The 27,133-nt window shown below is 45.7% G+C and overlaps 2 protein-coding genes and 1 pseudogene across 2 annotated transcripts in view; 2 read left to right on the top strand and 1 right to left on the bottom strand.

Annotated features, from left to right (window-relative positions):
* The window catches only part of LOC138802343 (class I histocompatibility antigen, F10 alpha chain-like), a 64,747-nt gene extending 50,223 nt beyond the window's left edge, over nucleotides 1-14,524 (top strand). The window contains exons 6-8 of the mRNA XM_069985536.1: nucleotides 4,489-4,516; nucleotides 12,209-12,257; nucleotides 12,642-14,524. Of these exons, the coding sequence (XP_069841637.1) occupies nucleotides 4,489-4,516; nucleotides 12,209-12,257; nucleotides 12,642-12,709 (145 nt within the window). The 3' untranslated portion in view covers nucleotides 12,710-14,524. The remainder of the gene's footprint in view (nucleotides 1-4,488; nucleotides 4,517-12,208; nucleotides 12,258-12,641) is intronic.
* Nucleotides 14,525-19,431: 4,907 nt separating this feature from the next.
* LOC138766610 (class I histocompatibility antigen, F10 alpha chain-like) overlaps nucleotides 19,432-27,133 on the top strand; it is a 29,993-nt gene continuing 22,291 nt past the window's right edge. Inside the window, exons 1-2 of the mRNA XM_069944200.1 lie at nucleotides 19,432-19,513; nucleotides 26,105-26,365. Of these exons, the coding sequence (XP_069800301.1) occupies nucleotides 19,465-19,513; nucleotides 26,105-26,365 (310 nt within the window). The 5' untranslated portion in view covers nucleotides 19,432-19,464. The remainder of the gene's footprint in view (nucleotides 19,514-26,104; nucleotides 26,366-27,133) is intronic.
* LOC138766700 (small nucleolar RNA U3) lies at nucleotides 23,204-23,401 on the bottom strand (annotated as a pseudogene).

The following is a 27,133-nucleotide window of genomic DNA, read 5'->3' as shown; positions in this document are numbered from 1 at the left end:
ATTACTACAGCAGCAGTGCCCACAGAGTAGTTATTACTACAGCAGTGCCCACAGAGTAGTTATTACTACAGCAGTGCCCACAGAGTAGTTATTACTATAGCAGCAGTGCCCACAGAGTAGTTATTATTACTACAGCAGCAGTGCCCTCAGAGTAGTTATTACTACAGCAGCAGTGCCCACAGAGTAGATATTACTACAGCAGTGCCCACAGAGTAGTTATTACTATAGCAGCAGTGCCCACAGAGTAGTTATTACTACAGCAGCGGTGCCCACAGAGTAGTTATTACTACAGCAGTGCCCACATAGTAGTTATTACTACAGCAGCAGTGCCCACAGAGTAGTTATTACTACAGCAGTGCCCACAGAGTAGTTATTACTACAGCAGCAGTGCCCACAGAGTAGTTATTACTACAGCAGCAGTGCCCACAGAGTAGTTATTACTACAGCAGCAGTGCCCACAGAGTAGTTATTACTACAGCAGCAGTGCCCACAGAGTAGTTATTACTACAGCAGCAGTGCCCACAGAGTAGCTATTACTACAGCAGCAGTGCCCACAGAGTAGTTATTACTACAGCAGCAGTGCCCACAGAGTAGTTATTATTACAGCAGCAGTGCCCACAGAGTAGATATTACTACAGCAGTGCCCACAGAGCAGTTATTACTATAGCAGCAGTGCCCACAGAGTGGTTATTACTACAGCAGCGGTGCCCACAGAGTAGTTATTACTACAGCAGCAGTGCCCACAGAGTAGTTATTACTATAGCAGCAGTGCCCACAGGGTAGTTATTACTATAGCAGCAGTGCCCACAGAGTAGTTATTACTACAGCAGCAGTGCCCACAGAGTAGTTATTACTACAGCAGCAGTGCCCACAGAGTAGTTATTACTACAGCAGCAGTGCCCACAGAGTAGTTATTACTACAGCAGTGCCCACAGAGTAGTTATTACTATAGCAGCAGTGCCCACAGAGTAGTTATTACTACAGCAGCGGTGCCCACAGAGTAGTTATTACTACAGCAGTGCCCACAGAGTAGCTATTACTACAGCAGCAGTGCCCACAGAGTAGTTATTACTACAGCAGCAGTGCCCACAGAGTAGTTATTACTACAGCAGCAGTGCCCACAGAGTAGCTATTACTACAGCAGCAGTGCCCACAGAGTAGTTATTACTACAGCAGCAGTGCCCACAGAGTAGTTATTATTACAGCAGCAGTGCCCACAGAGTAGATATTACTACAGCAGTGCCCACAGAGCAGTTATTACTATAGCAGCAGTGCCCACAGAGTAGTTACTATTACTACAGCAGCAGTGCCCACAGAGTAGTTATTACTACAGCAGCAGTGCCCACAGAGTAGTTATTACTATAGCAGCAGTGCCCACAGAGTAGTTATTATTACAGCAGCAGTGCCCACAGAGTAGATATTACTACAGCAGTGCCCACAGAGCAGTTATTACTATAGCAGCAGTGCCCACAGAGTAGTTATTACTACAGCAGCAGTGCCCACAGAGTAGTTATTACTACAGCAGCAGTGCCCACAGAGTAGTTATTACTATAGCAGCAGTGCCCACAGAGTAGCTATTACTACAGCAGTGCCCACAGAGTAGTTATTACTACAGCAGCAGTGCCCACAGGTAGTTATTACTACAGCAGCAGTGCCCACAGAGTAGTTATTACTACAGCAGCAGTGCCCACAGAGTAGTTATTACTACAGCAGCAGTGCCCACAGAGTAGTTATTACTACAGCAGTGCCCACAGAGTAGTTATTACTACAGCAGCAGTGCCCACAGAGTAGTTATTACTACAGCAGTGCCCACAGGGTAGTTATTACTACAGCAGCAGTGCACACAGAGTAGTTATTACTACAGCAGCAGTGCCCATGGATTAGTTATTACTACAGCAGCAGTGCCCACAGAGTAGTTATTACTACAGCAGCAGTGCACACAGAGTAGTTATTATTACAGCAGCAGTGCCCACAGAGTAGTTATTACTACAGCAGTGCCCACAGGGTAGTTACTATTACAGCAGCAGTGCCCACATAGTAGTTATTACTACAGCAGCAGTGCCCACAGAGTAGTTATTACTTCAGCAGCAGTGCCCTCAGAGTAGTTATTACTACAGCAGTGCCCACAGGGTAGTTACTATTACAGCAGCAGTGCCCACATAGTAGTTATTACTACAGCAGCAGTGCCCACAGAGTAGTTATTACTACAGCAGTGTCCACAGAGTAGTTATTACTACAGCAGTGCCCACAGAGTAGTTATTACTACAGCAGCAGTGCCCACAGGGTAGTTATTACTACAGCAGCAGTGCCCACAGGGTAGTTATTACTATAGCAGCAGTGCCCACAGAGTAGTTATTACTATAGCAGCAGTGCCCACAGAGTAGCTATTACTACAGCAGTGCCCACAGAGTAGTTATTACTACAGCAGCAGTGCCCACAGAGTAGTTATTACTACAGCAGCAGTGCCCACAGAGTAGTTATTACTACAGCAGTGCCCACAGAGTAGCTATTACTACAGCAGTGCCCACAGAGTAGTTATTACTACAGCAGCAGTGCCCACAGAGTAGTTATTACTACAGCAGCAGTGCCCACAGAGTAGTTATTACTACAGCAGCAGTGCCCACAGAGTAGTTATTACTACAGCAGCAGTGCCCACAGGGTAGTTATTACTACAGCAGCAGTGCCCACAGAGTAGTTATTATTACTACAGCAGCAGTGCCCACAGAGTAGTTATTACTACAGCAGTGCCCACAGAGTAGCTATTACTACAGCAGCAGTGCCCACAGAGTAGTTATTACTACAGCAGCAGTGCCCACAGAGTAGTTATTACTACAGCAGCAGTGCCCACAGAGTAGCTATTACTACAGCAGCAGTGCCCACAGAGTAGTTATTATTACAGCAGCAGTGCCCACAGAGTAGTTATTACTACAGCAGTGCCCACAGAGTAGTTATTACTATAGCAGCAGTGCCCACAGAGTAGTTATTACTACAGCAGCAGTGGCCACAGAGTAGTTATTACTACAGCAGTGCCCACAGAGTAGTTATTACTACAGCAGCAGTGCCCACAGAGTAGTTATTACTACAGCAGTGCCCACAGAGTAGTTATTACTACAGCAGCAGTGCCCACAGAGTAGTTATTACTACAGCAGTGCCCACAGAGTAGCTATTACTACAGCAGCAGTGCCCACAGAGTAGTTATTACTACAGCAGCAGTGCCCACAGAGTAGTTATTACTACAGCAGCAGTGCCCACAGAGTAGTTATTACTACAGCAGCAGTGCCCACAGAGTAGTTATTACTACAGCAGCAGTGCCCACAGAGTAGTTATTACTACAGCAGCAGTGCCCACAGAGTAGTTATTACTACAGCAGCAGTGCCCACAGGGTAGTTATTACTATAGCAGCAGTGGCCACAGAGTAGTTATTATTACTACAGCAGCAGTGCCCACAGAGTAGTTATTACTACAGCAGTGCCCACAGAGTAGCTATTACTACAGCAGTGCCCACAGAGTAGTTATTACTACAGCAGCAGTGCCCACAGAGTAGCTATTACTACAGCAGCAGTGCCCACAGAGTAGTTATTACTACAGCAGCAGTGGCCACAGAGTAGTTATTACTACAGCAGTGCCCACAGAGTAGTTATTACTACAGCAGCAGTGCCCACAGAGTAGTTATTACTACAGCAGCAGTGCCCACAGAGTAGTTACTATTACTACAGCAGCAGTGCCCACAGAGTATATTACTATAGCAGCAGTGCCCACAGAGTAGTTATTACTACAGCAGTGCCCACAGAGTAGCTATTACTACAGCAGCAGTGCCCACAGAGTAGTTATTACTACAGCAGCAGTGCCCACAGAGTAGTTATTACTACAGCAGTGCCCACAGAGTAGTTATTACTACAGCAGCAGTGCCCACAGAGTAGCTATTACTACAGCAGTGCCCACAGAGTAGCTATTACTACAGCAGCAGTGCCCACAGAGTAGTTATTACTACAGCAGCAGTGGCCACAGAGTAGTTATTACTACAGCAGTGCCCACAGAGTAGTTATTACTACAGCAGCAGTGCCCACAGAGTAGTTATTACTACAGCAGCAGTGCCCACAGAGTAGTTACTATTACTACAGCAGCAGTGCCCACAGAGTATATTACTATAGCAGCAGTGCCCACAGAGTAGTTATTACTACAGCAGTGCCCACAGAGTAGCTATTACTACAGCAGCAGTGCCCACAGAGTAGTTATTACTACAGCAGCAGTGTCCACAGAGTAGTTATTACTACAGCAGCAGTGTCCACAGAGTAGTTATTACTACAGCAGCAGTGCCCACAGAGTAGTTATTACTACAGCAGCAGTGCCCACAGAGACAGATGCTTCCCTTTAACTGAGGGTCAATGAATAACCTCCATGTCATTCTGCTGCCTGCAATATTACACCAGTGATAATGGATTCTTCAGGTTCTTGCTCCTAACTCTATATTTTCTTTTTATTCTAGAAAAGAAAGGCGGCTACAAGACGACCAGCAGTGAGTATCCCTCAATATTATGTAGCATATTATTCCTCATATACGGCTGGGATGTGATGTGTTAATGTGGTGTACCCCCGATGTGATGTGATTCTGGTGACACATAAAAACAATAACCCTTTGCATCCTTCAGCTGTGCAGCTTCCATACACATATGCATAATACAGTGGCATCTAGTGGCGAACTTTAGTGCTGCTTTCATCACCACAATAACACAATAAGTACAGACTTTTGCAAAGGGTGTATACATCTGCAACACTCGTGGTAGGACACCACACTAAGATCCCCATACACTTCTGACAGCCATACCTGCTGCTTGCAACTGTTTTGGCCATCAGTATACTGTGTATGGGGCTTTCCTGACCGTCCACCAAAAGATGATGCCAGTGGAAATAGGGGTCAGGTGTGATGGAAAAATCACCCCTGAGCCCTTTGTTTCAGAAGAGATAAGCCGCAGCCAGAACACACTATCTGCGGTTTATCCCTCCCCATAGAAAACACAGAAATGTTCAGCTGAGCCAAATGTTCCTGTGTATGGGAAGGATGGGGGCCGGTTGGGATCATTTGTCCCTCAGTTATTGAAGGTTTATGGCCAGTTGTAGTGAAGAAGAGAATAGGGAGGACAGTATGTGACTGTATATGAGGGGAGGATGGGACTGTATATGAGGGGAGGATGGGACTGTATGTGAGGGGAGGATGGGACTGTATGTGAGGGGAGGATGGAACTGTATGTGAGGGGAGGATGGGACTGTATGTGAGGGGAGGATGGGACTGTATGTGAGGGGAGGATGGGACTTTATATGAGGGGAGGATGGGACTGTATATGAGGGGAGGATAGGACTGTATGTGAGGGGAGGATGGGACTGTATGTGAGGGGAGGATGGGACTGTATGTGAGGGGAGGATGGGACTGTATGTGAGGGGAGGATGGGACTGTATGTGAGGGGAGGATGGGGTCAGCGTCGGACTGGGCCACCGGGGAGCCGGGGGATCCCCCGGTGGGCCCCACCCCCTCCTCCCTCTTGCAGGGCCCTTCCCCTAAGCCAGAGAGGGGACTCCCGTTTGGAAGCTGCCTAGTGTCGGGAGCTCAATAGGCCCCCTGCTGGCTCCCACACTGCTGGGGTGAGTTCAGCACGGCATCAGGGCCCGTTCTTTCTATAATGATTGGCCCTCCCCTCCCCCTGCTCACCTGACTCCCTTACATCAGCTCTGGACCTCAGCGCTGACCTCTTCCTGCCTGTCAGGAGAGCAGCAGCAGCAGCAGCAGGGCCTCCTCCATCCCCCCTCCCCTCTGCAATCATGTGACTCTCCTGTTGCTATGTGTGCAGTCGGTGCACAGGAGATGGGGAGAGGCTGCAGGCTGCCCGGCCTGGCTGGGAGAAGAGAAGATGGAGACAAGAAGACTGAAGCTTCCTGCCCTGCTGAACATGTAAGTGTGTGTGTATATACTTGTCTATCTGTCATCAGTGTGTGTCTGTACATGTGTCATGTGTTTATGCATGTGAGTGATATATGCGTGTGTTTTCTATCATGTATATAGTGTATATTATGTAATGTAGTTCTATAGATAGTTTATATGTGTAATCTGCATGCTTTTGTATCTGTGTATCCATGTTGGTGAGTCTGTGTGTGTGTGTTAGTATGATTAGATGTATATATGTAAGGTGTGTTGTGTCTGCATGTTTGTGTATGTCTGCAGTATGTCTATTTGTGTATATATGTATACAGTGTGTATGTCTGCAGTATGTCTATTTGTGTATATATGTATACAGTGTGTATGTCTGCAGTATGTCTATTTGTGTATATATGTATACTGTATGTATGTCTGCAGTATGTCTATTTGTGTATATATGTATACTGTATGTATGTCTGCAGTATGTCTATTTGTGTATATATGTATACTGTATGTATGTCTGCAGTATGTCTATTTGTGTATATATGTATACAGTATGTATGTCTGCAGTATGTCTATTTGTGTATATATGTATACAGTGTGTATGTCTGCAGTATGTCTATTTGTGTATATATGTATACAGTGTGTATGTCTGCAGTATGTCTATTTGTGTATATATGTATACAGTGTATATGGCTGCAGTATGTCTATTTGTGTATATATGTATGCTGTATGTATGTCTGCAGTATGTCTATTTGTGTATATATGTATACAGTGTGTATGTCTGCAGTATGTCTATTTGTGTATATATGTATACAGTATGTATGTCTGCAGTATGTCTATTTGTGTATATATGTATACAGTGTGTATGTCTGCAGTATGTCTATTTGTGTATATATGTATACAGTGTGTATGGCTGCAGTATGTCTATTTGTGTATATATGTATACAGTGTGTATGGCTGCAGTATGTCTATTTGTGTATATATGTATACAGTGTATATGGCTGCAGTATGTCTATTTGTGTATATATGTATGCTGTATGTATGTCTGCAGTATGTCTATTTGTGTATATATGTATACAGTGTGTATGGCTGCAGTATGTCTATTTGTGTATATATGTATACTGTATGTATGTGATGAGAAGTTCACACTTTGGAGGTCCAGTTGTGCAGGAGATCTGTGAGGCTTGGGCTCTGATCAGCCTAGGATTCTCACATCACAGATGATAGGTGTTGTAGTAGATATAACAGTAAGACTTTAATCAATGGATGACGTGTTTCATCAAATGAGATCATCAGATCTATTGAGGATTCCCTTAGAAACGCCTCATCCATTGATTTAAATCTTACTCCTACGTCTAATACGACACCTATCATCTTTAATGTAAGAATCCTGAATCAGCTGATCATCGCCCCAGCCTCACGGATCTCCTGCACAACTGGGACCTCCAGAGTGTGAACTTCTTCTCAACTATTGTACCGACTCAAGAATAAAGATATAAGCAGCAGACACAGACACAAGTGGGATAATGCCCCCCTCACCAAACTGCACCCCCTCTGGAGCAGCAGCAGTAGTATCAGTGATAGGTAGGATTATGCCCCCTCCTCATCGGCCTTCACCCCCTCCGGAGCAGCAGTATCAGTGATAGGTAGGATTATGCCCCCCCTCACCAGACTTCACCCCCTCCGGAGCAGCAGTATCAGTGATAGGTAGGATTATGCCCCCTCCTCATCGGCCTTCACCCCCTCCGGAGCAGCAGTATCAGTGATAGGTAGGATTATGCCCCCCCTCACCAGACTTCACCCCCTCCGGAGCAGCAGTATCAGTGATAGGTAGGATTATGCCCCCCCTCACCAGACTTCACCCCCTCCGGAGCAGCAGTATCAGTGATAGGTAGGATTATGCCTCCTCACCAGACTGCACCCCCTCCGGAGCAGCAGTATCAGTGATAGGTAGGATTATGCCCCCTCACCAGACTGCACCCCCTCCGGAGCAGCAAAATCAGTGATAGGTAGGATTATGCCCCCTCACCAGACTGCACCCCCTCCGGAGCAGCAGTATCAGTGATAGGTAGGATTATGCCCCCTAACCAGACTGCACCCCCTCCGGAGCAGCAGTATCAGTGATAGGTAGGATAATACCCCCTCACCAGACTGCACCCCCTCCGGAGCAGCAGTATCAGTGATAGGTAGGATTATGCCCCCCTCACCAGACTGCACCTCCTCCGGAGCAGCAGCAGTATCAGTGATAGGTAGGATAATACCCCCTCACCAGACTGCACCCCCTCCGGAGCAGCAGCAGTATCAGTGATAGGTAGGATTATGCACCCCTCATCTGACTGCACCCCCTCCGGAGCAGCAGTATCAGTGATAGGTAGGATTATGCACCCCTCACCAGACTGCACCCCCTCCGGAGCAGCAGTATCAGTGATAGGTAGGATTATGCCCCCTAACCAGACTGCACCCCCTCCGGAGCAGCAGTATCAGTGATAGGTAGGATTATGCACCCCTCATCTGACTGCACCCCCTCCGGAGCAGCAGTATCAGTGATAGGTAGGATTATGCCCCCCCTCACCAGACTGCACCCCCTCCGGAGCAGTAGTATCAGTGATAGGTAGGATTATGCCCCCTAACCAGACTGCACCCCCTCCGGAGCAGCAGTATCAGTGATAGGTAGGATAATACCCCCTCACCAGACTGCACCCCCTCCGGAGCAGTAGTATCAGTGATAGGTAGGATAATACCCCCTCACCAGACTGCACCCCCTCCGGAGCAGCAGTATCAGTGATAGGTAGGATTATGCCCCCTAACCAGACTGCACCCCCTCCGGAGCAGCAGTATCAGTGATAGGTAGGATTATGCACCCCTCATCTGACTGCACCCTCTCCGGAGCAGCAGCAGAGGCAGCACTAAAGTAGTAAAAATTCTTCGTTTTAGCTCTGAGAAAGGCAAAACATTGCACAAGAGGGAGTGAATAAAGTCACAAGATTTTTTACTACTTTGGTGCTGTCTTCGCTGCTGAATTATTGTACCAAGTCTCCTGGTTCCGTTGAAAGGGCTGCAAGCGGCATCAAGGTGTACAAACCACCGCTAAAGTGACTGGCGGTGTTGGGCTTGTAGCATGACCGCCCAAGGTGAGCAGCAAGTTTAGCCACTTACACACATTTGTTCTGCAGTAATACGCTATGTGCGCCGCATGGTGTTCTCTCTCTTCTACTAGTAGATGTATAAAATGGCAGATTACATCTTAAAGCCATGTTCACACAACATATGTTTTGCATAAATCTTAGCTGTTGTTGCAATTTGCAATAACAGCCGCGATTTATGCAAAACATACGTTGTATTGGAATGAATGGAATCCCAGACGGGGCGTATACACATAGTATACGCTCCAGCCGCACGAAAAACTGACATGTCATTTTTCTGCGGCCGTACAGACATGGCAGTTCACACAATGGAGTGTGCGGCTCCGGCCACACGCTCCGTTGTGTGCAGTGGTGAATTCGGATGCGGGTGCACACTGGTGCACCTGCATCCGAATTCAGCAGAAATGAAGATCATCCGGCTAGTACTGCAGTACTATCTGGGATGATCTCCAGTAACACCGGCTGCTCTGTGACCCGGCTGCGTCACAAAACAGCCGGTGTAATATGTGGTGTGAACCCAGCCTAAATCTAGGTTTACACACAGTATTTTTGCTCAGTATTTTGCAACCAAAACCAGGAGTAGATTGAAAACACAGAAAGGCTATGTTCCCACACTGTAGAAATTTAGTGGATGGCCGCCATTTAATGGCAAATAATTGGTGTTATTTTAAATTTCAACAGCGTGTGAACAGAGCCTTTCTGTGTTTCAAATCCACTCCCGGTTTTGGTTACAAAAAAAATGACCAAAATACCGTGTGAACCTAGCTGTGTGACACCATGCTTACCGCTTTCTTTCCACTGGTGCACTCCTGCTGCTTCTACTGGTCCTGACTCGCTGACAACCCGCTCAGCCAATCACTGCAATGACCTGCTGCAGCCATTGATTGTGAATATTTGCAGTCTTTAAAGTGTTAACTGTTATTTGAATGAACTTTTGACATATGAGAGGTTTAGCTTGGTCGGGGTCTCTCTGATAGTAACAGCCAGGTGAAGCATCACTCCCAGACCTTGTGCGCAGTCCGGCTGATTACAGGTCACTGTCTCCACTATATTATATAAAGTTTGTTTCCTGTAATCAGCCGGACCCCTAAGAAATACATGTTATTAAATGGCCCAGATTGCACCCGGGCTGCATAGACTTGGGCAGCGTGCGGTTATGGACGGTGCATTTATGGAGGCATACACGGATGTGTGCAAGAGCCTGGACTGTCATTATAAAAACTTTTGACATCATGCAGATGTGTGAAATGTTTCGATCAGTCGGGGTGTCAGTGCTGAGACCTCATCTGGGGGCTAGATCATCACTCCATCAGTCATGTTACACATGACGGGCCCATAGACTATAATGGAACCCATCTCCTATAATGAGTGCTCAGCCCCTCACTTGCATTATGATGGACTGAGTGACATTCTGGCCATTGTTGGGTGTCTCACCCCTGAGACAGATTAAACTTTTAATCACGTCTGTCTGACATTTTGTATTGACCTTAAAGGGGTACTCCAGTGAAAAATATTTTTTTAAACTAACTGGTGTGAGGAAGTTATACGAATTTATTTATTACTTCTAATTAAAAATCTCCAGTCTTCCCGTACTTATCAGCTGCTGTATGTCTTGCAGCAAGTGGTGTATTGTTTCCAGTCTGACACAGTGCTCTCTGCTGCCACCTCTCTCCATGTCAGGAACTGTCCAGAGCAGGAGAGGTTTTCTATGGGGATTTGCTGCTGCTCTGGACAGTTCCTGACATGGACAGAGGTGGCAGCAGAGAGCCCTGTGTCAGATTAATAAGAATACACCACTTCCTGCAGGACATACAGTAGCTGATAAGTACTGAAAGACTGAAGATTTTTAATTAGAAGTAATTTACTAATCTGTAACTTCTGACATCAGATTAAAAAAAAATATATATATATATTTTTTTACCAGAGTACCCCTTTAACACTTTAATGACCACTGATGTGCTTTTCATGATGGTCCTTTAAAGTCTTATTCCAGCCCAACAGCTTGTGGTGAGGCTAGAATAAACCGTCATGGGTCTCCTCTGCTGGAGATTGTAATAGAGGAGCAGACTAGATGGTCATTTTTTCCTTCATCTTCTGAGGCTGTGTTCACACATGACATTTTTGATGTGTTTTTACAGCAATATTGTTGGAATTTCATTAAAGTTTCTACATAAATGGTGCAGTTTTACCACAACTGCATAAATCAGTAACAACTGTATAAGTGACTGGCAGTGCACTAGCGTTGCTGGTCACATACACAGCTCTATGCAAAGTCGCTGTACTAATGTGAAAGGTTTGGCGCTGATTATGTCTTTATATGTTGGGTGGGCCCCAAGAATCAATTTCCCTGGTGGGCCAAGGTACCCCAGTCCGACACTGGATGGGGTTGTATATGAAGGGAGGATGGGACTGGATGTGAGGGGAGGATGGGGTTGTATATGAAGGGAGGATGGGACTGTATATGAGGGGAGGATGGGACTGTATATGAGGGGAGGATGGGACTGTATATGAGGGGAGGATGGGACTGTATGTGAGGGGAGGATGGGACTGTATATGAGGGGAGGATGGGACTGTATATGAGGGGAGGATGGGACTGTATATGAGGGGAGGATGGGACTGTATATGAGGGGAGGATGGGACTGGAATGGATATAGTGGAATTTTTTATATAGGATAATGCTGGGATTTCTCTATATAATGTAAGTGGAAGTGTATAATATTCCCCAGTGTCTCACCATGGATAAGCGTATTAATATAGGAGCCACCATGATAGATTTGCTGGTTAAAGCTGTGACCTGCCACATCTTTTCCTTTCCCCTTTTGGGTTGATGCATGGATGACTCCACCAGAGGGCGCTGCTGTTACAGAGAGACTCTCCTCACACACAGTAATAAATATCCATATCTGGTCGTAATTGTGAGTGAAGATAAACCAATGTGTGAACAGACGTAAAAGAACGGATGTATTAAGCAAAAACAGGTGGTAAATAACGTTACCACTGCCAGACAACTTCTCATTGGCTTCAATGGAGCACATTGTTATATTAATAATAAAGCCGTATTTCCATTTTATTTTCCGGTGTGTAACCATGGAGTAACTCCGACATATTCATCACTAAGTGGAATTCTGCTTCAAATAATTTCTTATTTCCGCAGCTTCAGACTCCTCATCTGACCAGTCCGGTCCTCCCGCCAGAGCCTAATGGTGAGTGGTAGAGTCCTATAGAAATGCTGCCGCCAGGTGACCTGCGGGGGGAGCTGTTCTTTACACAATGGGGGAGATTTATCACACATGGAGTAAAGTGACACTGGCTCAGTCGCCCCCGGCAACCAATCAGATTCCACCTCTCATTTCTCACAGACTCTTTGGAAAATGAAAGGTGGAATCTGATTGGTTGCTAGGGGCAACTGAGCCAGTCTCACTTTACACCATGTTTGATAAATCTCCCCCAATATATTCATTTTATAGAGACATATACATCAGTTATTGTTAGTTTCCTCCTTCTAGAAGGTTATTGAGTATTTGTATAGTATTGGATCAGTACCATCACCTTTAATGTGAACATTTTGCTCTTTTTTGCTCTTACAGAACCGGACAAGAGTCTCCTGGACTATAAGGAATCTCCTCTTTCCCTTAATTCATGTCATTGTGCGTAATATATCATGGACCTGCCATATACAATAATGTTATCTCTATTAGTCCGGGAATAAAACAGCGGATCAGACAACTCACCCCTAGAAACATCTCACAAAGCAGAAGAAAGCTGAGACCTGACGTCCTGCCACCACCAGAGGGCGCTATACTATATCTGCCACACTGATCGTCCAGCTAGTGCCTTATGTAATAGGAGATTTTCTATATGTATAATTGATGTAAAGCTCCTCTGTAGCTGGTACATCGGGATACCTGGCTTTCAGCCAATTTGTTCAGATGATTGGTTTAGGCCAGTGAACCTGCAGATATCACCCAGACGCTCTTTACCTTCGGATTGCAGTGCTGTTCTTCTTTTTAATAATTGGCCATATGCTAATCTCCAGGCTCAGCATTTTAGCCATTCTCCGAACCCTGAGATGAGCATATGGGCAATTATCAAAAAGCGTCTCAATACCGGATCCCACGCGAATAAGAACGGCACTGCACTGATATCAGCAGGTTCATTGGCCTAAACCTGCTGATAGTGCTGCTTTAAAGGGGTTTTCTGGAGAATGTTTGATGGCCTAGGGATGTCAGAAATTGGCTCCTAAATTGAGATTCTCCTTTAGCAGCCATAAAGCAGAGCTGCTGGAAAGAGTTAGATACCTTAAAGGAAATATGTGACCACCCGCCACTTCCCTGGCAATAAGGACTGATCGCTGGTGGTTGTAGCAGCTGGGCTGAGGTAGAATAGCTAAACCCCAGGGGAATCTTACACCCTGAGAAGCTGAGACAGTAATAGATAATAGTAATAGATTAATTAATAAATATTAAGAGGATCGAATCCTAAAATATGTAACATTTGAGATAGGTTTGTTATATGGCAGGTTTTCTTAACCTGTAATTCATGTTCTAAATTGCTGTGTCAAATGCGGTTAGGTCACGGAGACACGTGGTTCTGTTCTTATATCCAGCCGTGTTTGCAGGATGTAGACACATGCCTGGCACAAAGAGTCAAAGAGGCGTTCCCAAGCTCCTGATCTGCTACAAGCTGGAATGTCTCCTCTCTCCCCCTCCCTGCTTGGTTGACACCTGGAAGCTGAGTTCCAAGCAGGGTCAGGGATGGGAGGGGGAGTGAGGAGGTGTTACTGCCAGTTGCACTTCCTTGACTCTTTTTACTATAGAATAAAATCAGTGTTTTACAATATGGAAGAACAGACACATATATGAAAGGTACCATGCATCTCTTGCCCCAAACAGCATCTAACAGTGTGAGGGTCCATTTACACAGAAAGATTATCTGTCAAAGATTTGAAGCCAAAGCCAGAAACAGACTATAAACAGAGATCAGGTCATAAAGGAAAGCCTGAGATTTCTCCTCTTTTCAAATCCATTCCTGGCTTTGGCTTCAAATCTTTGGCTTCAAATCTTTCTGTGTAAATGGACCCTATGCCATTTGGAATGTGAATCACAGCTGACAGATTCCCTTTAAGTGCAGGATCAGACATACTTTTAAGTTTCCTTTACATTTTCTTGATAATTATAAGCTTTTGGGGTTATGGCATCACATTTTTTTGCATCTTCGTTATTCACATAAGGAAAGCTTAATGTTGGGGGCAGGATCAGTTTATATTACATTTGATTGCTTTTCATATTTACAGCCGCTTTATATATTTTTTTAGGAAGGATTTAGGTTTCATTTACTGTAGTTAAAATTCTGTTATAATTCTGTTGTTATGTTCTACCTGTACGATGGGATATCAGTACCGGAGACCTCACACCGCACAGTAACGGCCATTTTATAAAGGCTGAATATAGGCATTGAGCGTTACTAGAAACGCCCATTCAGACGACAATCGGCCAGTGTCAGCAATCAGCCGAGGAGCTGGAAAACGCCCACTGGTCAGCTGATCGCATCATTTGAGCAGTCCTAAAAATCATATGTATAACCGATAGCAATTTATTTAAATGGCTGCACAAACGATACCAAGATCATTCGTGTGACCCAACCACACGATTAATCGTGTCGTGTAAAGATACTGAAAGCGGATGATTTCATTGCCTGATTGGTGCTCGACAACCAAAGATTGACAAATGTAAAAGTACCTTGTTAACCATTTCACGACCAGGGATCATTGATTCTTCAATGCCCAGGTTGTTTTAAGACATGAGCTTATAGGATCATAATGATCCTATAAGCTGATGTCCATAGCTTTGCCCCCTCTTCTATGCCCCCTGCCGCTGTCATAATCTTGTGACAGCGGCAGGGGAAAGAGGGGAGGGGGCAGAGTGCCCGGCCGCGTCCTGCCTACCCTCCTGACCCCCGATGGCCTCCGTAGCTAGAAACCGTAAGCCTGAGGCTTCCGGTTTCCATGGCTAACATTTGGCTCTGCGATCACTTCCCCCGATGGACCCTGGAGAGAAAATTCTCCCTCTCTTCCAGGAGGCCTATAGATGCTGCAGCTGTGCTCACCGCAGTATCTATAGGGTTAACTGTCAGCACCGGAGCGCGGCTCTGGTGCTGAGATTTGCGGCGGGTCCCCGGCTACGCCTGTGTCATCCTGTGCAGTAAATTAACGTTGCTGCAGCTTCAGGCATAGGCTGCAGTGACGTTAATTTACTGTGCAGCATCAGGAGAGGATTAATCTGTGTTCATTCTGGGGTACACTTCTCCGTTCTTACATATTACACAGGTAAATTTCCAATGTCCATAGATTTAATATAGAATTGTTCTTTATATCTTCCCTCATGGAGCTGTGGAGATAGGTAAATGTAATGATGATTTGGGATCCGGAGGCGTCATGGTGTAAAATTGTATAAAAGAAGTGAATTATTTTTGTATAGAGAGACGCCCTCTGGTTATTTGTATACTGTTATATAGCTGTACTGTGTGGCCACCATGAAGGATAAAGATCAGGTTGGTAATAGAAGGTGACCCATGGTGAAGAAAGGATGGAAGCTTCTATGAATATTGATGACCGCCATGTGTTTAGGTCGTCCGATACATGGCTACAAAGGAAGTCATCCATGTAGTTGCCATGTTAGGGTATGGCTGATGGAAGTTCGGTGCTGTTATATTCCATACTGTATATGTATGAGCTGTCAGCAGACGTTATGACAGTATCCGGCCATGGTGAGGGGTTCTGGGCTGAATGCAAGGCAGTCAGCATAAACCATTGTATAACACAGAGAAATAGGTTCCTAGGCAGGAGGCTACAGACATCTGTGATCCCCGGATTGTCTGCTCCAGGATTTTGTCTTTTTCATAAAAATGGAGAATTCTCTGTATATGAGGAAATAATCCAGGATGAGAATGTAAGAGTTTCTAATGTCTGGAGATACGTAGATGTGACAGGATTTCCTGCTGACTGACCTTCCTGGGATTTATCTATAAAGGACATTTACACCAATACGACCATTGTCTTTTTTTCTGTGTAATTATTTAATCAATGTTTCCACAAGTAGTCAGGAGCAACAGAAACCTGGAGTTATAGTAAAAGTGAGGAGGAATATATGAGCAGATTTGCTTCAGTCATGTGAAAACATCACAAATTATCACACATCATGTGTGGGTCGACGACGTCATCTTCGGGAGGCCTACCGGACTGCTCCAGCCGTCCCTCATGCCGGCCCCCCTCTGCTGATGACGTGGCAGAGGGGGGCCGGATGAGGGACGGCTGGAGCGGGCCGGCAGGCCGCCTGAAGATGACATTGTTGACCCAAGATGGCGGCCAGGGTCAACAGCAATTGAGTAATTATACTGCACCACACTTTCGGGGTGGGGGGAACATGGGGAAGGGGGCCATTCACTTAAATAACACACATTACAAAGTTGTATAACTTTGTAATGTGGGTTATTTAGTGAATAAATGTTAAACGCCACACTACTCCTTTAACCAAAACAACCCAACACGTTATTTAAAAAACTTCATCCTCGAAAAAGTTGTATCAGTTAATAGCAAGGACATGTCCCGAATGCTTTCTGCCTAATCCGGGTATCCTTATATGTATGATATGTGTATCCTCAAACACAAACACCCTCTGCTTGTACTGAAAGTAAACACTAAAATCGCAGGGTGAATAAACACATAAAACGTAGACAATTGTATATTTCCAGCATGCATCTCATATAAAGCAGGTATCTTCGTCCTTTATTGGCGTACTGTATGCGTAACGCAAAAAGTATTTGCAATGACCCATGTTATCAACCAGTGATATAAACACAATGTACTAATACTTCATTGTAACTCCGTCCCCCAGAATACACTCTCAGCCTTTATGCCTGGTATTATTTGCTTTTCCATGGTCGCCTCCCATGCAATGTAGGAGTCGAAACTGGACGGCCAGGTAGCAGGGGCCGATTAACTTTACCATAGGCCCCGGGCTGTTCACCAAGCCTGCCCCCCCACCCACTGTAACTATGGCGGCACTACCGTGGTGTTCATAGTACGGGATAGAAAATGTCATAATGCTCTGATCTGTGCAAAATTGAGGTAAAAAGCAGCAATTGTTTGCAAGTCATGGCACAACTGTAGCCAGGAGACAATACATACGCTCAGGGCCCCGGGCAACCGAAACGGACCTGTTATAATCCGCTACTGCCAGGTAGGGTCTTGGACCCTCGTCTTACCTCTGGTTTCTAGAATGTTCATGTGGGGGGGGAAAGCAACTAAGGCTCAGAAACGGCAAATGAGGGGACTGGAGACTGGGAGGTAGGGGCTCTGATCCTTGACTTGCCGTTGTGCAGTGGAAATGGCAAACCAGGGGGTGGGTATAGTTTCTGAGTCTTTATCTTTCCTCCACATGAACATTCTGGACACCAGGGCTAAGTCAAGGGTCAGAGATCCTACCTGGCCCTCCAAGACTCCACCCCCTATGTATCTCCAGTCAATATTCTAAGGCTCCTAGTTGGAGTGAAACACTGACCTGAAGGAAACACCATGGGGGAGATTTATCAAATTGGTGTAAAGTAGAATTGTCTTAGTTGCGTCTAGCAACCAATCAGATTCCACCTTAAATTTCTCACAGATTCTTTGAAAAATGAAAGGTTTACACCAGTTCGATAAATCTCCCCCTATGTTCTAAAAGTGATGTGAGTGCTCATTTACATATCCTTTTTCCCATTATTTTTATAGTTCATGACTATATTCACCCGTCCCAGCACCCGCACAGCGTCACATAGCGCTCCTAGACCCCTCCGGCTGTCTTCTAAGCTCCCCACTGGCTACACCATGACCCGGTTGATGGATGCCCCGCTCAGCCAGTCAGTTACTGGGGTGGGACACCACTGCAGTCACTGATTGGCTTGTCTGTTGTATGGAGTCTGCCACTACTTGTAAATAAATCACACTTTGCAGAAGATTGGTGAGTGCCGGGATTCTTTTGGTTCTACTGCTCATACTCTGCCCTGGGCACCACTATCCACTGGAGTGCCCACCATTGCTTTCTACTCTGATTGGCTGAGCGGGCCAAATCCCAGCCGTCTGTGACATTGAACCCGGGGCGTGACATACCCGTAACCCAGGAGAAGATGACAACCGGCGGGGTCTGGGAGCTCTGTGATGCACTGCAGCGTGGGTTCCGGGAGTGGTAAGCATATTGGCTTTTTTCTTTTTCCCTCGTGACAGACTTCTACTTTAACCCTTGAATATCCAGCCTGGTTGTGGTGGCAAATCTTCAAGATATCCCATAAAGCTCTAGAACTGGAGCCCCCGCTCATCCAGTCCACTTGTGGTGACCAGGATTATTATTCAGACAACCACAGGTTTAGTGCAATTACAACAAGCCTAGCAATGCAGTACTTCAGATCTGTTACTGATACCGTTTTGTCGCAGTAGACTCTGTCCTCCATGACACCCCATAACCGCATGTAATGATACTGGGAGAGCGGGGAGTGGAAACAATCACCTGCGCATCTGTGAAACCCTTAATTTATGGAAATACAATTCCATTATAGCGCCACCTATCAGCAACTTTTTGAACAAGATGTTTTTATTTAATAGATGGCAATCACATCATGAGCAGCGGCCATTGTCTGATTTTTGTCTCCATTAGAACAGCAGTTGTCCAGGATTACAAAGCACAGTTACTCTTCAAAAACCGGCGCCATACCTGTCTTCAGGTTGTGTGTGGTATTACACATTGGCTTCATTGATGTTGAGTAGCAAAACCACACACAAACTATGGACAAGGACTGAGTATTGTGGTCAGTATTTTTCAACCAAAACCAGGAAAGGATTGAATACACAGAAAGGCTATGCTCACCCACTGTTGAAATTTAGTGGATAGGTGTCATTTACTGTCAAATAAAGGCTGTTGTTTCAAAACATCGGCCTTTGTTTAAAATAACACCAATCATTTGCCATTAAATGACGGACATCCACTAAATTTCAGCAGTGTGTGAGCATAGCCTTTCTGTGTATTTAATCCACTCCTGGTTTTGGTTGAAAAATACTGACCAAAAATATGGTGTGTGAACATAGCCTCAGGCTGTATTTTTTATAGATGTCACTTTTTGTCACTATTGCAGCAGTAAAACGGAAGCCGATGTACGTGATGTTTTTGTTGTAAAGTAACGCTGGAAGACTATGTGTGATGCAGTAAACGCTCCCGTCACATCTTCACTTTTTCCAGTAACTGCTGATCACCTGCAGATTCTCTTCTCATTGCATCGCATCAGGGTGCAGCCTCTTCCTCTTCTGCAATGTGACACTGTTTTAGGCTTCTTCCTGGTAACCTTGTGTTAGTCATTCTCTGCAGCACAAGCAGCTCGGAGGAGATGTACGTCCTCACCCTGATATTACTGAGCCTGTATGGCGTCTCTCCTGGTGAGTATATCCTCTGGTCTAGTGAGGTGTCTGTTATATTATTGTCTATTATATCAATATAGCATAGGATATACCAGAGTGCACAGAGTTACTTCCTGAGGAAGAGTACCTGAACTGATAAGAGTCACGCCGGGGGGCTCCTAGTGGTGCAAGAATGTCCAAACCCAAATGTCCAAAGTGAAGGTCCACCAAGGTTTCAGAAGCTAAGAGGTTCTGGTCTTAATGTGACCCTCTCAGGTTAGTAATAGAAGGAACTTTGCTGCAGAAGATTTGTCCCCCAGGCCTGGAGAGGGGGATACTCTCAGTGCCCCTGTAGTTCCTCACAGGAATTGGGTCTAGGCATCTCCGAACATCCTGGGCAACTAACTCTCTCTTGACCCTTGCTCCGGCTTTGTCTGGATTCTTCCATACTCAACTAACTGGTTAAAAAGGGGATTTATGGACTTTTTTTTTAAAATCGAAACCCATCCTCTACCTACCAGAGCGCATCTCTGTGTGTGTGTGTGTGTGTGTGTGTGTGGGGGGGGGGGGGGAAGTAACTTACACTGTACACATGCAGTAGCAGCATAGAAACAGTCAGAACCAACACTAACAGAATACGAAGGGCTCAGCACAAATTAGGTTAATCAACTATTCACATCTGACTATGATAGACTGTTCTTTTCTGGCCAAACACAACACACTAGTATCTGTACACCACCAAAGTACCTTCTGAGGAGGAGCGGAGATATCTCTCAAGGCTATGTTCCTACATAGTATTTATGTCAGTATTTTGGGCAATATTTGAAGCCTGAGTTCACGTAGTGTGAACACGGCCTAATACTGTATGGGCCATGGGTGTTTGAAGTTACCTAAACATTTTATTGGCTGAGATTAATTGTTGGGGTAGCCATCTTGGTATGGCCCCTGGTGTGGTAGGGTAACCATCTTGGTATGGACCTCTGGTGTGGTGGGATAACCAGCTTGGTATGATCCCCTGGTGTGAAGAGGCAACCACCTTGGTATGGCCCCCTGGTGTGGAGAGGTAACCATCTTGGTATGGCCCCTTGGTGTGGTGGGGTATCCATCTTGGTATGGCCCCCTGGTGTGGTGGGGTAACCATCTTGGTATGGACCTCTGGTGTGGTGGGATAACCAGCTTGGTATGATCCCCTGGTGTGAAGAGGCAACCACCTTGGTATGGCCCCCTGGTGTGGAGAGGTAACCATCCTGGTATGGCCCCTTGGTGTGGTGGGGTATCCATCTTGGTATGGCCCCCTGGTGTGGAGAGGTATCCATCTTGGTATGGCCCCCTCTAGTGTGGAGGGTTAACCATCTTGGTTTGGCCCACATGTTTGGAAATGTAATCCTAGTATGACTACCACTCTAGATTCCAGTGAATCTGAAATATTTGTGAAGTAAAGATGTTAGTTTATACTTACCGACTTACATTTTCTCAGTGTTGCTTCAAGATAATACTAACCAGCTAAACCATGGAGCCCAGACCTATGGACCGCCCTGCCTCAAATGCGACTCTCCCCTATTTGTATATTTTTCTACAACTATGAAAGTTCTTAAGACAATTTATGACCTCTTAGATGTGTCTGGACTCTTCCAGAAAATGGCTCCATTTAGAGCATGGGACACAGAGATAGGCATAGATATTGAGACTAAAGATTGGGTTATGGCGATTAAACATATCAATGCCTCCTTGGCTAGTATCTCCCACGTTGAAGCTGCCACCAAGACTATGTTACAGTGGTACTATACCCCTCTTCGACTGTCCCAAATGTTTCCGTCCTGCTCATTGTTGGAGGAATTGCGGAGCACGAGGTTCGTTGCTTCACATTTTATGGTCATGCCCTCTACTTGCTCCATACCGGAAAGCTGTTGGTGATATGCTTAATCAGGTGTTTAGGGTAACTATACCATTGACGCCTCAAATGGCCTTATTGCAAGTCGGACTACACACGTCTTACCACGTCATAGGACATCGCTCTGTAAGCTATTTATTATTGCAAAATTGATAATTACTAGGCATTGGAAACAGTTGGTGGCCCCTAGGCTGAAGGAATCGACTAGCATGATACACCAACATTATTTGTATGAAGAGATAATCTCTATTGGGGGCAGTCGGACTAAGAAATTTTATTCTATTTGGGGGGCATGGAAGGATCATCAATGGTTGCAGCAAAATGTACAGGGACTCTGATATTGGCATAAGGAGAATTCATAATGGGAAGGATGGGTTACACTGGGTTTTCTAATAGACAATTTGCCAATTTCTTGGCTGGGAGCCTGTCTGTACTATGACATTGCTCTCCAGAGTTCCATTTGTGTGTTGTTTGTTTCCTGTTCTTTCTTTACTTCTGTCCGTGATTGCTGAGTTTAAACTACACAGTTGTTTGTTTTATACCTTGCAATAAAACCTTAATAAAACTGACTGAACCATAAAACATGGAGCCCAGGATTACTCATTGCTATTGCTCCACCATCTGAGTGTTCCAGCTATAGGGACCTTCGGCATGGTGGAGCAGCAGGTAGCATTGAGATAGTGCTGGCCTATGTCTACCAATGAGCAGTATTTTCAGATTCAAACCAGTGACCTGGGCAACAGCCCATGTGTTAGAGATATACGGCCACTGAGGTGAAGTACCAGGTGAGACGGGTGGAGTTCTGGTGTGAAGAGGTATCTTGGTATGGTCCCCTGGTGTGGAGAGGTAACCCTCTTGGTATAGAGTTCTGTCGTGAAGAGGTGAGCATCTTGGTGTGGCCCCCTGGTGTAGAGAGGTAAGCATCTTGGTATAGCCCCCTGGTGTAGAGAGGTAACCATCTTGGTATGGCCCACATGTTTAGAAATGTAATCCTAGTAAGACTACCACTCTAGTTGAAGCAAAATAACCACTCCTATCTGACCCTATTAGGGTACAGTCCTCGGGGTCATGGAAATAATATTTTATATACCTACTAAATATAGAGTCCTCTGAACCAGGCAACTGCTTGTGGAGGGAAAAAAGTAAAGGGCAGGTGTGTATTGGGATAAAATGTGTAGCTTCAAGGACCCACCTTACATTCAAGATAATACTAACCAGCTAAAGCATGGAGCTCTGGGCTTATTGCCATTGCTCCACCATCTGAGTGTTCCAGCTATAGGGACCTTTGGCATGGCGGAGAAGCAGATAGCATTGAGATAGTGCTGGCCCATGTCTACCAATGAGGAGTATTTTCAGATTCAAACCCGTGGCCTGAGCAACTTCCCATGTGTTAGAGAAATACGGCCACTGAGGTGAAGTAACAGGTGAGACTTAAGATGACTGAATTATCCAGCTAGACTGTGTATTGCTGTGGGCAGGGTCCCTAGGGACAACATGGTGCTGGTCTCTGCTGAAGGTGTCCTTGGGTCTGGTGAGTACAGATGATGGCTAGCGAGAGATCTGAGTTGGAGTCAAAAGCTGTATATCAAACAGTTTGGGTTAAACTCATCAGGTACACTGAGTGATAGGTGGAGAGCAGCATGATGCCTTCCGAAAGAGAAAGAAAACTGGTACTTACAAGAACTTTTTGCTTTTAACTCCTTTTTAACTCCACTTATTCAGAGCCGTTTAGCAGCAAGCCAATATTTCTAGATGTTAGACTTTGACCGGTATGGGTAGTTTCCATGGCATATACATTGCTTGTGGCTATTGCATCTTTTAGTATTATTTTTTTTTTTTCTGAAAGAGCTTTCTTCCTCTACTTGTGCAGTGCAGTCATCAAATGCAGGCAACCACTGCGTAAAACAGAGTTGCCAACTGACTTCATGCTCAGAAGAAAGCTCCACATCTAATCATAGTGGAGAGTGAGCTTGGACACTTTCAAATACATTTCTCCCTTTAAAGACTATAGAAATGATCCCTGAAAGCACAGTCCTTTTAGTATTAGGGTATATTCACACGGGCGGGCTCGCAGCGAGATTCTCGCTGCGAGCCCGGCAGGTCCTGTCAGTTCCCATAAACTACATACTTGCTGCGGTCTAAACGACCGCAGCGAGTATGTAATTATACCGCGCTTAACCCCTTCTACTCCCGCCGGCTGTAAGCAGCATACATTACCTGTCCTTGCTGCACGGGTCCGGCGTCCTGCTCTCCCGTCCGGCCAATTAGTGTGTTGCCCAGCCGCAGCCACTAATTGGCCGGACGGGAGAGCAGGACGCCGGACCCGTGCAGCAAGGACAGGTAATGTATGCTGCTTACAGCGGGGGAGCCGGCGGGAGTAGAAGGGGTTAAGCGCGGTATAATTACATACTCGCTGCGGTCGTTTAGACCGTAGCAAGTATGTAGTTTATGGGAACTGACAGGACCTGCCGGGCTCGCAGCGAGAATCTCGCTGCGAGCCCGCCCATGTGAATATACCCTCAGGGTCAGTTGCTTTGGTGGCAGTCAAGTCCATTTAAGGTGTCAAATGGCCTCTCATTTTCAAAAATCTTGGTTGCCCGGGGCCCAATGTTCAATCTCCTGATTTCCCAGTAAATCAATCCGAGCCTCTCAACATCCATCCAACCAACCAACCAACCAACCAACCATCCAATATACCCAAGTGGTCCCTTTGAACCAATAAAGTGGGAAATTTACTAAGATCGGCATTCTATATGTGTGGTGAGCATGAGGGCTTGCAACAAGTTGGGTAGTGCGGGGCTTGCTGGGTGCAGTAGTATGTTGTCACATGACAGAGCGGGGAAGCTAGTGTCCCCTGTGTACCACGCACATTCCTTTTAAACAAGTTGTTCCAGTCATACAGAGAGCACGTGAATGACTGCTGACACAAGGATTACTTTAATTTTTACCCAACAGTTCTTGCTCAGAATCCAATAAAGTGTCGTACAGGACAGGGTAGCTACAGCTTTAACTCCTTAGATCAGAAATATCCGGTCACTTTAGCTTTGAGGCATTTTAGGGACAATATGTAGCTTGTTTGCTATGGGAAACTCTGAGGGATGACGAAGATCTTCACAGTCTGATTTAGGAAGAGGATAGCAATGGTGTTCTGAGGGGAATTCTATATATCTGTCATACAATACCCATAGGGGCGTATACAAGAGCACAATCACTGATGTGGAAGCCAATCGGAACGGTCTCTGACCAGAGGCCTAATAGAGGACGGCAGTGTCAGGAAACCAATCGCTTGTGGCAGGAAGGAGGAATATTCTCCTTGGATTTGAGTTGGCTAAATTCTCTGACTAGAAGGAGCTGAGGTAGCAGACATGTTCGCTGGCTATGAGACAGGCTCAACCCAACCTTTTATAGACTTACAGAGATTGCTCCCATTGGGGGAGAGACATGAGGTGATTAGATTAGGAATCGCTCTTATTGGTGGAGAGACATGAGGTGATTAGACTAGGAATCGCTCTTATTGGTGCAGAGACATGAGGTGATTAGACTAGGAATCGCTCTTATTGGTGCAGAGACGTGAGGTGATTAGACTAGGAATCGCTCTTATTGGTGGGGAGACATGAGGTGATTAGACTAGGAATCGCTCTTATTGGTGGGGAGACATGAGGTGATTAGACTAGGAATCGCTCTTATTGGTGGAGAGACGTGAGGTGATTAGACTAGGAATCGCTCTTATTGGTGGAGAGACTTGAGGTGATTAGACTAGGAATCGCTCTTATTGGTGGAGAGACATGAGGTGATTAGACTAGGAATCGCTCTTATTGGTGCAGAGACGTGAGGTGATTAGACTAGGAATTGCTCCTATTGGTGGGGAGACATGAGGTGATTAGACTAGGAATTGCTCCTATTGGTGGGGAGACATGAGGTGATTAGACTAGGAATTGCTCTTATTGGTTGAGAGAGGGGTGTTGACCAGATAACCAGACACTTATACATGTGACAGGCTGTGGTATAGTGAAACTGCATACAGAACCCTTCAGTGTATTGCATTAAAGTGAATGTAGCACTAGGTACATCGCTTTGGGTTTTTTATATGAATAGACCAGCGCCGGAATGGGGATGTCGGTGGTCCAGTTCTTTTTTTGAAACACCGCCCGGTTCCTGCGTAGTGTATGTGCACAGTGTGTGATGTCCAGTAGTGTATGTGTGATGTGATCAGTGTGTGATGTCCAGTAGTGTATGTGTGATGTCCAGTAGTGTGTGTGTGATGTGATCATTGTGTGATGTCCTGTAGTGTATGTGTGATGTCCTGTACTGTATGTGTGATGTGATCAGTCTGTTATGTCCTGTAGTGTGTGTGTGATGTGATCAGTGTGTGATGTCCTGTAGTGTGTGATGTCCTGTAGTGTATGTGTGATGTCCTGTACTGTATGTGTGATGTGATCAGTCTGTTATGTCCTGTAGTGTGTGTGTGATGTGATCAGTGTGTTATGTCCTGTAGTGTGTGTGTGATATGATCAGTGTGTGATGTCCTGTAGTGTATGTGTGATGTCCTGTAGTGTATGTGTGATGTGATCAGTGTGTTATGTCCTGTAGTGTATGTGTGATGTGATCAGTGTGTTATGTCCTGTAGTGTATGTGTGATGTGATCAGTGTGTTATGTCCTGTAGTGTGTGTGTGATGTGATCAGTGTGTGATGTCCTGTAGTGTATGTGTGATGGGTAACGCTCTGTTCTCTCTTGCAGACAGTCACTCTCTGCACTATTATTACATGGCCGTCTCAGCTCCAGGGTCCGGGCTGCCTGAGTTCTCCATAGTAGGATATGTGGATGATCGGGAGATTGTGAATTATAACTCAGACAGCGGCAGAATGATATCCAAGGTCCAGTGGATGGAGAAAGTGGAGCTGGGATACTGGGAGAGGAACACACAGGCTGCTAAAGCGCAGGGGGGCGCATACAAATATAATGTGAAGACTCTGATGAGCCGCTTCAACCAGACTGGAGGTGAGAGACAGATATCCGGTATACACTAATATATTCTGTATACTCTGATATAGATATATATATATATCCATATATATATATATATATATATATATATATATATATATTTATTTGACTCTGACATCTTCAGCAACATTGTTGTTAAATCTTCTGTTCTATTAATATGTTAGGCTGTTTGGCCTGCTGGGGGTGGGAATACAGCCCTTTGTACACTGACCTGCCCAGCTGCCTCCTCATAAAGATTCGCCTGGCGCTCTACAGTGATGAGCTACAGAGGGATGCCACTGCAGAGCGCTGCCTCTATATTCATCAGAGGGGTGGGCAGGCAGCTGGATCTGTGCACCCCCTTGAGGGCCACCAGGAACAGAATGAGTTGGCAGGTGAGCACATTCTCTGCCTCTAAATCCTTTTGTCCTCCTCCCTGCCCAGCCTTCCCAGGTCCCCGCACTTCCCGCTGTTCAGCCCCCTTAGGAATTAACCCCTACCACACAGTCCACAGTTTGCAGCTGGAAAGCGATGGGGCTGTATTATGATGCGCCTGAGAGGCACAGCTCTAGAGCAACCCCATTGCAGGTCCCATTTATACTACATTCTATGGCCAGCTGGTGCAGGTCTCAATCATTGTCCTCCGAAGGGCTGTATTATGATGCCCCTGACAGGTACAGTTCTAGAGCAACCCCATTGCAGGTCCCATTTTTACCACGTTCCATTGGCAGCTGGTAATCAAGGACAAGCTCAACAAGTAGGTAGCAATGGACTGGATAGAGG

The sequence above is a fragment of the Dendropsophus ebraccatus genome, chromosome 10 (assembly GCF_027789765.1).
Source record: "Dendropsophus ebraccatus isolate aDenEbr1 chromosome 10, aDenEbr1.pat, whole genome shotgun sequence".
Lineage (NCBI taxonomy): Eukaryota > Metazoa > Chordata > Amphibia > Anura > Hylidae > Dendropsophus > Dendropsophus ebraccatus.
Note: the sequence above shows the minus strand (reverse complement) of the source record. Positions and strands in the feature narration are given on the sequence as shown.